Raw genomic sequence first — 10,800 nt, 5'->3', positions numbered from 1 at the left:
TTTATGATGTTTAATAAAGGTCATCAAATCAAATGTCATTCAGTGTGATGTATTTATTGAAGGGGGCAGAGAAAATGCTACCTGTGATGTTAAAGATGGCATCTTTGATCAAAATTGCTGTGTTTGGACCTTTTTTTTTTTTTTTGCTTTTATTTTTATTTCTGATATGCAGTGGTTGTGATGTTATAATAAATAACTATGACATGCAGGCAATAGCAAGCCCTGCACTTCTCTTGTTAACCCCTTCAACCTAAAATGTAAAACTCATTGCGATATGGCAGCCCAGCATTTTTTACCTACTGAAATAAGTGCATATTTACTATGTAATATTAATAAAAAATGCAAACCACAGCTAGAAACCTGGAGGAAGAAAATTTTTATTGAAAATGCCAAAAGAGATTTTACATCCAAAAGACACTTTTTCAAGTTCATAATGATAATCTATTTATCTGTTTAGTTAGTTAGTGACACAAAAGTGCTCCTTATTTATTATTTTAATAAAGACAACTATGTTTCTTTTAACCTTGCTGGTCGACAGAGTTAGCTAGTTAGTTAGCTAGTTAGCTAGTTAGCTAGTTAGTTAGTTAGTTAGTTAGTTAGTTAGTTAGTTAGTTAGTTAGTTAGTTAGTTAGTTAGTTAGTTAGTTAGGCATTCTACAGGTTGATCCTACTGGACACAGCCTATTTTTAGAAGAGTCCTATGTTTTAATCAGGATTCAATTGCAATGTGTATTTTATGAAAGAACATAAAGTCAATAATGTACCATTTGATCTAACCTGCACTGAAACAAGAACAGTGCTTAAACATTTAGAGAAAGAAGTAGGTTGTAGGAAAGGTCATTTACATAATGTTGGCATCAAACACGTGTAGTATGAATTCTGGTGACATCAACAGCCACATAAGTACACTAGAGTTATTATGTTTTAGAAGATCCAAACCACAGAATCTGGAACCCTGTTTTTTACTACCTGTCTGTAACAAGACCAACTCAGGTACACTTTTACAGCAATAAGTTACAAAATAATAACACCGATTTTGTGAAGTAGAAGCTTCAAAAAAAGCTAAAGAAAAGTTCTAAATAACATCATGACATTGGTTGAATCTTTACAAGTACGAACCAACCTGTAGAGTACCAGAACTTGCTAGCTTTAAAGAAGTGGGGAATAGGTAATGAATAAAAGTCCACTCTTAAATAAATACTATTCAAAAAGCAAACTAGTTGACCCAGCTTTGTTGACATAGAGGAATGATGTCCTGTCTACAGGCCAGTTAAACATAGATTATGCAGTGGCTCAGGGAGCTGATAGAGCTAGCAGGGAAGGATGAGCTTCTCCAGTCTGGGTGAGACTAGCTTTCTACCTCATAATTACAAAGGACGAAGGACTAGGATGCAAATGCATGGCCTGTAGTTGGGCATTAAGCTCACCAAGCTACTGATTGATGGTATCCTTCCAAACGTGCATGTGAAGGAAAATGTACTCACATACAGGAGGCATTATGTTCTTCCACAGTGAGACAGATCACAGGCACCACCATCCAGGGGTCTGTTTAGGCCATTGCAATAGCCCTAATAACCAGAATGACAACAAGGGCACAAACACCCTTATGGGTGAATGAATGATGATTCACTGAACAGTAGTTATCCTGATAGCGAGTGAAATTGCGAGGTAAAGAAGCAAAAAAGCTTTATCTGACTGGGGAGATGCATGATGGTTATCACAGATGGAGATGAAAAGCAATCAGAAAATAAAAAGTAAAGAAAGGCATTTGTTAAGGACATGCGACAGGAGTGGTGTAAAGTAATGCCAGTAAAGCTACCTTCCTCAAAACTGAGTTTAAGGCAGGTGTTTGACTGTTGTTCTGGAGCATTAGACTACCTCTCTAGGTTAAGGATAGCAAAGTCTGACACCATTTCCCCATAGCCAGTAAAGAATGATGGTCACGTGGGCTGCAGCAGGTTTTGGAGAATGAGGGTAGTATAATGTGAATACTCTTTTCAAATGTACAGTTTTAGAACATAGTAACTACTCTGCCCTGCAGAGGATGTAAAAGCAGAGTTCAGGGAAGAAAAAGGCAACTTTATTTATTTATCTAACATTTGTTAAATGGTTAATTTAACAGATCCACAGACTCTATTCATCCATAATCCAAACAATACTGACAACTTACAGTACACAGAATAGTCACTGTGGCAAACTACCAACTCATAAAACTCATAACAAATATATGTTGACTGGCAGTTTTGACAAACATATAAACACTGAAAAATGTTTGTTGAAATTTCTTTCAGTAAACATTTTGAGGAAAACATATCCCCAAACCGCTTTTAGTCTCCTGCTTAATATACCCTCTACAGCTATTAGTTAGGTCACCTAACACCTCAGTGGTGTGGTGTCCTTTCTTAAATGCCTCTGCAACCAACACTATGCCACTATAGGTTAATAGGTTCATATGAGCCCTTACAAGCCTAGCCAATATAACAATATTTTACCCAATATATGTCCCCTGGGGATAGAGAATGACATATATTTGTGCCCATGCCTTGAGTAGCTCACAGATTGCCCCATCCATAAGGGAGAGAGGCACTACCCCCAGTGTGAATTTGTGATTCTCCATCCATTGATTCAAATTGTGCTTCAAGATGACCAGGGAAGAGCTCTGCTATTAATAGTTTTAATTGTGAATAGGAAGCATGTTCCAAAGAAATGGTAATCTCTGAGACACATACCTTTTTTTCCAGCATGTTTTCTTTGAGTTACTGACTAATTTAGATCCCTAGATTGGTTGACCCTCATGCTGTTTAACTTGCGGATGTGCAGCAGCTCCATCAGGGCTGGATTTGTGAGTTTCTTGTAGGTCAGCTATAGGCCACCCCTTAATGGTTGGTAGGGGACAGAGTAAAAGGATAGGGATTTTAGTCTATTAGCATAGGACATGTTGTTTACACCCTGTATTTTTTTTTGTAAGGAACCCCTGAGTTTGCCCTAGCTGTTGTAAGTGCCTAGTCAAGTACATGCCAAATGGTGCATTGTACTCAATTATTGGTCTAATGAGGGCTGAGTACAGTAGGACTAACATTTTCTCAGAACTGGATGCCATACCTTTACTTATAAGTTGTGCCACATAAATGGACTTCACCAGCACTGCAGACACATGTTGGTCAAAGTTCAGACTACTATCTGTCTGTGTACCTAGATCTCTCATCTCTGAGTCTACTCTTAGGGGTTTGTTATTGATGTCATTTGCAGGGGTATTTGACTTCGTAAAGGGTATGATAATTTTTTAGCATTTAGTTTTAGGGCATGTTTCAGAAACTAATCATATTTCTGATCTAGACCCTCCTAAAGGATATCTACATTATCGGGGGATTCAGTGATTTCCCCCACCATGCAGTCATAAGCAAACTTTGTCATCCAGAGACTACCCACCAGGTGAGGTAAGGACTTATGTCCAGTTTTGTGAGTTCATCTATAATACCAGAGTGGCAAATTGTGTCAAATGCCTCAGCCAGGTTGAGGTAGGTGGTATGTACTGTTTTACTCGCATCTATGGCCTCAGTGACTTTCTGAAAGAAACCCACCAAATTCTGTAGGCATGGCCTGCCCTTGACAAAGCTGAATTGGGTTGGGTCCAGTGTTTGGAGGTTTTTCTATGTCATTATTTATCTGGTCCATCATTATTCTTGCCATGGTCTTACATATAAGACTAGTCAAACTTATGGGTCTGTAATTTAACAAGTCAGTAGATGGTCCCACTTTCCCAAGGCTATAGTTAAATAGTGATCCTAATGGGCCTGATAAATCTCAATTTAAACTGTTTAAGAGGCCCCATTGAAGCCATGTCTTTACTTACAGTGACAACCTGTTCTTTGGTGATAATTGGCAGTGAGTGGTGGAGGATATTTCTTGAAGGAGAAAGGGGAGGTGAAATTTGAGCTGATTTGTCAGCCAGCAGATTTGCTTTGTCTTCAGGCTGAGTGTAGGTGATGCCATCTACAACTAATGCTGTACATTGATGGGTGTTTCTATTAAGACTGCAGACATAATTGAAAAAGATTCCTTATGGCGATCCTTAGCTTTGGAGGATATTTTTACCACGAAGTCTGTTTTCAGAGATTTGACAAGTTCCCTGATTTACTTGTTTAGACTAATGAGGGACTTCTTGCTCTGTTTTGCACATTTTTGTTTTCTTATCGACTGGATTTTCTTTCTTTTTTTGTACACCTACTAATACTAGGGGTCTGCCAGGGATGCTTGTTGTTGGGGTTTGACCTGAGTTTATTTTGTTCCAGTACTGATGTTTCAATACAATTGTTTATATGGTCATGCAGGGCTTTTGTGTACACCTTTGCATAGGTTTCTGTGTTTTCAACATACAAGATATAACAGATAGTAACAAATGATTGTATGATCATACATTAGATATTTATATAAGCATAGATCGTTTTAAAAAGTATAGCAGGTAGTAACATACGATAGTATGTACATTCAGTTTGTTTAATAGGGATAACGTTGAAGATGTGATGAAGATAAAAGAAGAAAAAGAAAAGAAGAAATACTAACCAGTTTGTCTAAGGGAGAAGGTTTTTCAGCTTAAGCTAGGGGAGAGTTAGTGGGTTTGAGAAGGGACAGATGGGAGTAGGTGGCTGAGAGTTGGTATCTAAAGTAGTATAAAATATAATGCATCTGTGGGAGTTTTCAGGAAGAGGTAGGATAACAGGTAGGGGAAGGAATTAGAATATGTCAGCCAGGTGCGAGGCAGGTGCATGTCCAGGAGTTGTTTAGGTGGGAAGTAAGCTGTTTTTTGAAGATGTTTTTGTTAGACTGTAACCTGATTTCTAATGGTAGGGAGTTCCACATCTTGGCAATGTAACTAGAATACAGGGAGTCACGAGAGCTGTAATGGTTTTTGGAGAGTGAGATTAATGCCTTGTTAGTGGATCTTAGTTCTCGGTTGTTGGAGTAGACGGTAATCAGGTTTTGTAAGGCTGGAATTTGTTCAGGTTGGTAAAATATTTGGTGAGCTAGAATAAGTTGACTTAGGCTAAGGTGTTTGAGAGTTCCAGCCAGGTGAGTTGTTTTAGTGCTTGACAGTGGTGGGTGCAGTAGGAGGAGTTTGTGGCGAACTTTGCTATTTTGTTGTAGAATGCTGATAGCTTGTTTAGAGCGGTCTTGTTTAGATTAATTTGGGTAGAAGAAGCATATAGTAAGGTAGAGAGAAGGTGGGTACGAAACAAAACAAACATTTCAGTATTTTTTAACAGATATAAATACATTTTTGAATGTATATTATTCAATATGTTTTTAAATAATTGGGTTTCCATGACCATTAATGGTTTTAGATTCTGGATATATAATATTTTTAAATGATTATTTATATATGTGTTTTTTTATTAACTTTTTATTAACTGTTTAACATATTCTTTATTTTTGCATGTGTATTCCACTTTGCTGATTGCTTTTTTGGTGATTTCAATTAATAGAAAAAGTGGTAATATGGTGGTATGCGCTCATCTGATGAAGTTTTGTTACAAGACAAAAATGTAGTGTAAACTCAAGCGTTCGTGTGTGTTTTTAACTGCTGGATATACTATTAAAGTGCTCTTTGAGTTGGAGTGTTGGATCCTGGTCGTCCTTCCTGAAGTGACTTTTTTATTCTGGTTCTTACTTTTGGTTTTACAGGCACTTGTTATCCACTTGGTTTTATGAAAAGAAGGGTATGAGCTGGGGTAACTTTACTGTTGTTGGTTAGGAAGTTTTTACATCTGTAAACAGTGCCTATTTTAATGTACTTTGTTTATCGTTTGAGCTATATATTTGTCAAATTTCATATTATTGTCAATAATGACCCCTACAAATTTGGTTTGTGTGACAGGGGAGATAGGGGTACTATCTGACGCAGAAATGGAGAATGGAGGAACAAGTACTGTTGCTTTGGAGGGATGGAAGAGCATAAGGTGGGTCTTTGTAGGATTTAGTTTTAGCTGGGAGCTTGATAGCCGGGTTTCAGTGGATATAAATGCTTCTTAGGTCTTAATGTGAAGTTGTTGGGGGGGGCAGAGCAGATTAAGGTGGAGTTGTCAGTGTATTGAACTGAGTTTGCTAATGGGGTGGCTTTGTGAAGATTATTTGTAAATATAGTGAAAAGTAGGGGTCCTAGGATTGATCCTTGGGGTACTCCTAGTTTCACAGGAGGAAGGGGGAAAAGGAATTTTCACACTGAGCAGCTTGTTGGCATTGGGAGAGGTAGCCTTGAAACTATAGCAGGGTGGGGGTAGTTAGTTTTAATTGTGTGAGTGATGTTAGAAGTTTTATGTGGGAGACGTTATCAAACACGTTTGACATGTCAAGGAAAACTGCTGACACTAGTTGGCCGTTGTTACATTGCATATTTACTAGGTTAGTAAAATGGATGAGTGCAGTGGTAATACTATGGTTGGGGCAGAATCCATGCTGAGCATAAGAAAGAAGATTGTTGGAGAGGAGATGTGTTAGGATCTGGGTGTGGATAAATGTTTTCCAGTATTTTAGCCAGTGGAGAAAGTATAGCCATAAGGAGAAAGTTAGTTAGGTCAGTGGAAGTGCCCCCTTTATATATTGATATAATATAGGACATTTTCCAGAGAAGTGGAAGTTTTTGTTCTGAGATTGATCTGTTTATGATTATTGATATTGGGTAGGAAATGGCTTTGGTGGCTGTTTGTAGGAATTTGACAGGTAATTTGCCTACTGCTAGGGTGGTGGGTTTAAGTTTGGTTAGGAGTCTATATATGGTGTAAGTTGGTACAGGTTGAAGAGTGAAGGAGTTGGGGTTATTTGAATTTGATGGGTTATGTAGCATATTGGGCGTAGAGGAGGGTGGGTCTGCTGATAGTTTTGGAATAGAATTTGTAAAGAAGTCATTGAATTAGGTTGCTGTGTTTATGGAGGTGGTAATCTATGTTTGGATGAGTAGTCTGTGATTGCCCTCATTGAAAAATGCTATTTATAGTGGCCTAGAGCTTTTGTGGGTTGGTATTGTGGTTAACTTGAATTTTATTACAGTATTTTAGTTTGTCTAGTCTGATTTGTTTTTTACAGTGTTTTGCAGTTTTAAGAATGTTTGCCTAGTAGAAATTGTTTTGTTTTTGCGCCACGTATGAGTAGAGTATGGTATTGGGCAGGATGGTGAGTGATTCTAGTAACTTCAGATACAATGTATACGTTTCCGGGTTCATGATGGGGGAACCTGTAGCTAAGAAACTATGGTAATGGATTTTTCCCATGGTTAAGTGGACATGGAGTAGCTCAAGCGTGTCATACTGTTTGACCAGACTTGAGCTGTGCTTATCCTTTATGTAGATAGATAAACCTCTGTTTTTGTTCTTTCGTGTTCAGTGAGTAGTCAGAACGTATGAGAGGCATAATAGCCATGTACTGCCAGAGTGCTTTCTTTGGCTTTGAACCAAGTTTCAGTAACTGCACAGATGTCATTATTCTCTAGGGTGGGGAGAGACAGATGGTAGATATCTATTAAAAATGGAACCTTTAGTCAGAAGGGAAAATAAACACAAAAGAATGGCTACATACAAAATAAAAGTAAATTTAATCCAAATGAATTTTGTGCAGATAAATGGATAGATAGATGAATAGATAGATAGATAGATAGATAGATAGATAGATAGATAGATAGATAAATAGATAGATAGAGCTATAGATACATATTTACGGCATTCATTAAACTAACACTTCATCAAGAGTAGTTGTATGGAAAATACATTGACTCATCAATCTACTAAATTTACAAAAATAAGTTTTTTTTTTGGGGGGGGGGGGGCTAAAATACTCTAACTCCATGTGGGAGGGCATAAAATACTCTAAATGCATATATACTGACTCCATGATCAAACAACTGTCTAGACAAGGGAAACTACCCTATATGCACTGATCTATAACCACAAAACATGCACTGCTACAGGCTGCTTGCTCATGTAACACAGTACAACTCCCAACACTCAACACATCTCAGGTATTCACATCTCATAACAGTATGCATGTCTTAATGTAATGCATTCTGCACTGCTATGGAACACTTACATTATACATTACATACCTTGACAAAAGATTCAGCCAACCAAAGTGCACTGATACACCTGGAAATTGCAGCACTGGCAGTCGTTAATACTGGCATGATGCATATGTGAATGTACACATTTCAATTTGAGTAACTTTATGCTGTTTTGGTACATATGCCAAATGAGAATATGCAGTTTGTCAAAAATGATGAGATTAATTTTTAACCCTAAACCTACAAAACCACTGGAATAAACTGTCCATGCATGGTAAGAATATAACCTAAATGACTGGATAGGGAGATACAAATGTAATCCAAGACTAGCTGATATGACACGCCTTTTAAAAGGAAATAATTAATGAGGAAAGGTACTAGTAGGATGTGAACGGTCATAAATAGTACCCTTGAAGTTTCTATGAAACTCTATGAAACTCACACAGTTCAAACAACAGTTATAGTGTTAGAAACATGGGATTTGATAAAAAAAGTTAATAATTTTGAAATCACTTTTTTGTCTTTTGCTCAACTGATTGCTAAAGTTATAAGCAATCCATCTGCAATGAATATAAACTAGTTTCCTCCTGCAAATGTAATTTATTAATGTCCTTAGCAAGTAAGTTAACTGATCATGGTTCACAACTGCACACAAGAGTAAATGCAGCTTATATGGACAGTTGAGAGTAGCTACTTAACCAACATTTTCTGGTGATGATGGAGGAAATATGACTTAACAGAAAACATCAATATAAACACACACAAAAAAAGAGCACAGACTGCAGTCAAAGGCCGTGAGTGAAATCCAGATCATCGAACTCTGAGGCAGAGAACTTAACCATTAAGCTACAATGTGACTAACCTTTTCGTGGACAACAGCACTGCTTACCATCAGCTCTTAGACTCATAACATTTTAGTAGTAATATACTACTAGAGATTACCAGTTTGTACTAATTACATGACAAAATTATTCCACAAAACAAATCAGTGACAGTCTTGTAAAATCTGAACATATCATAACATACAGAAATGTCAGTATGATCTAGTATCCAGGTCTATATTACCATGTCAACAGGGCTGTTCATCAAATGCCCTTATGTCGACACACGTACACCGAAATACCAAAATGTTGAATGGCCACAAAAGCAATTTTTTTCTCAGGGAAAAAAAATTCACTGAGCCAACAAAAACAAAACAGACCGACAGACACCCCCCCACACACACCCCTACCCCCCACTCCCCCTACTTAAATATACAAACTCAGAGATTGCACTACCGTGGAGAAAATGGCAAATTCCTGACAACGGCCTAGAGATTTTTTTCCCTGGGAAAAAATTGCTTTTGTAGCCATTTGACATTTAGGTATTTCAGTGTACATGTGTCGACGTACAGGTGCTCAATGAACAGCCCTGTCAACATGGTAATATAGACCCTAGTATTCTTGCTACTTCAAAAGAAAATGGAGCTATTCAGTTTTATATGACTTGAACATCCAATTACCTGTCAACCTCTTAGAGCAAGAAATCTGGACACAGCCAGAAACAATGGGGGGACAAAGGACCAAAAACAGGGATATTTTTAAAATATTGCTCTTATAAACTTAGAAAGTTGACAGAATAGCAGGTTTTGCATTGGCATGAATTTTCTGAAGGTATTTAAGTCTGAAAATTAAATGTTTGCCATTATTTTCTGACTTTAGTCCTTAATGATTTGTCAGTGATTTGCCAAAAAAACTACAATTTTATGAGAAACAGATAAAAAATATGAGTCGGAAATCTGGAGATTCTGCAAAAATAAGGGCAGCTGACAACTATGTGATCCAAAAGCTGAAGCATTTTCTTGTAATATAATGTAATGAAATGCTAAATTATTGCACTCAAAAAACTGATGAAAATGCTGACATCATAAGTTCTATACCTTTCTGAAATGTAATAATAGCAGCTTTCTACAATAACTATAATAAAATATTAATTAATCTGTAAATTCGTCTCATGATAGTATTAAGTATATGTAACAACTGTAAGCATATTATCCATAACCCTGGCAGTTCTGTAGCATGCGAAAGAAGCTGAAATAACAGAATCTTTAGGTATCGACCAGTACTTTGAAAGGTTTAACAAAATGACAACTGCAGAGAGTTTAAGTTAACTATTAAATCTTTAAGAATCATATAAATTTACCTGTAATTTGGCCATCAGAATAATCTTGTAAAGCATGCATAAGGAATAGAGTTATCCATAAATATTTGATAGACATGTTACACTTTGATAAAACACGCCACCTACAAGTCTGCTAAATGAATGAAAGCTGGAATGACAGTAGCAGAGTATAAGTTAATTATATTCTGCTCCACCCTGAACACATTGCAAGAATACTGACATGTGTCTAATTTAATGTATAAAGGATTGTGTTATTCCTAGGTATGCACCTCCCAAATATTGCTGACAACATTTGCCTTGTGTAATTTGTTTAAAGGTCACCTGTTGATCAAAACAACTACATGTTTCTATCTTTTCTCATAAGTGGGTGAGGAACATATTCCAAAACATGCTAAATAAATATTTTTCCAAATCAGATGCACTGTGATTTCTTTGTACACGGTGCTGATCATCTTTAATTTTTGATAATGTTGTACTGCTTGACATTCACAATATCATCTTACATGAATTTTATTTGCAGTGTGTAAATGATCTTACAGAGTGCTAGAAATAAACTAAAATAAATATTACCACAAATAATGTGAATGACTTCGA

General features: G+C 36.8%; 1 protein-coding gene across 8 annotated transcripts in view; it reads right to left on the bottom strand.

Moving 5' to 3' along the window:
- LOC122800839 (uncharacterized threonine-rich GPI-anchored glycoprotein PJ4664.02-like) overlaps positions 1-10,369 on the bottom strand; it is a 662,067-nt gene extending 651,698 nt beyond the window's left edge. For all 8 annotated transcript variants that reach the window (XM_044070146.1, XM_044070147.1, XM_044070150.1 and 5 more), the window contains exon 1: positions 10,228-10,369. In XM_044070146.1, coding sequence (XP_043926081.1) covers positions 10,228-10,303 — 76 coding nt within the window. In that variant the 5' untranslated portion in view covers positions 10,304-10,369. The remainder of the gene's footprint in view (positions 1-10,227) is intronic.
- Positions 10,370-10,800: the final 431 nt, after the last annotated feature.

The sequence above is a fragment of the Protopterus annectens genome, chromosome 4.part1 (genome assembly GCF_019279795.1).
Source record: "Protopterus annectens isolate FY-2018-M chromosome 4.part1, PAN1.0, whole genome shotgun sequence".
NCBI classification, from domain to species: domain Eukaryota; kingdom Metazoa; phylum Chordata; order Ceratodontiformes; family Protopteridae; genus Protopterus; species Protopterus annectens.
The sequence above is the reverse complement of the archived record's forward strand: the minus strand, read 5'-3'. Positions and strand labels throughout refer to the sequence as shown.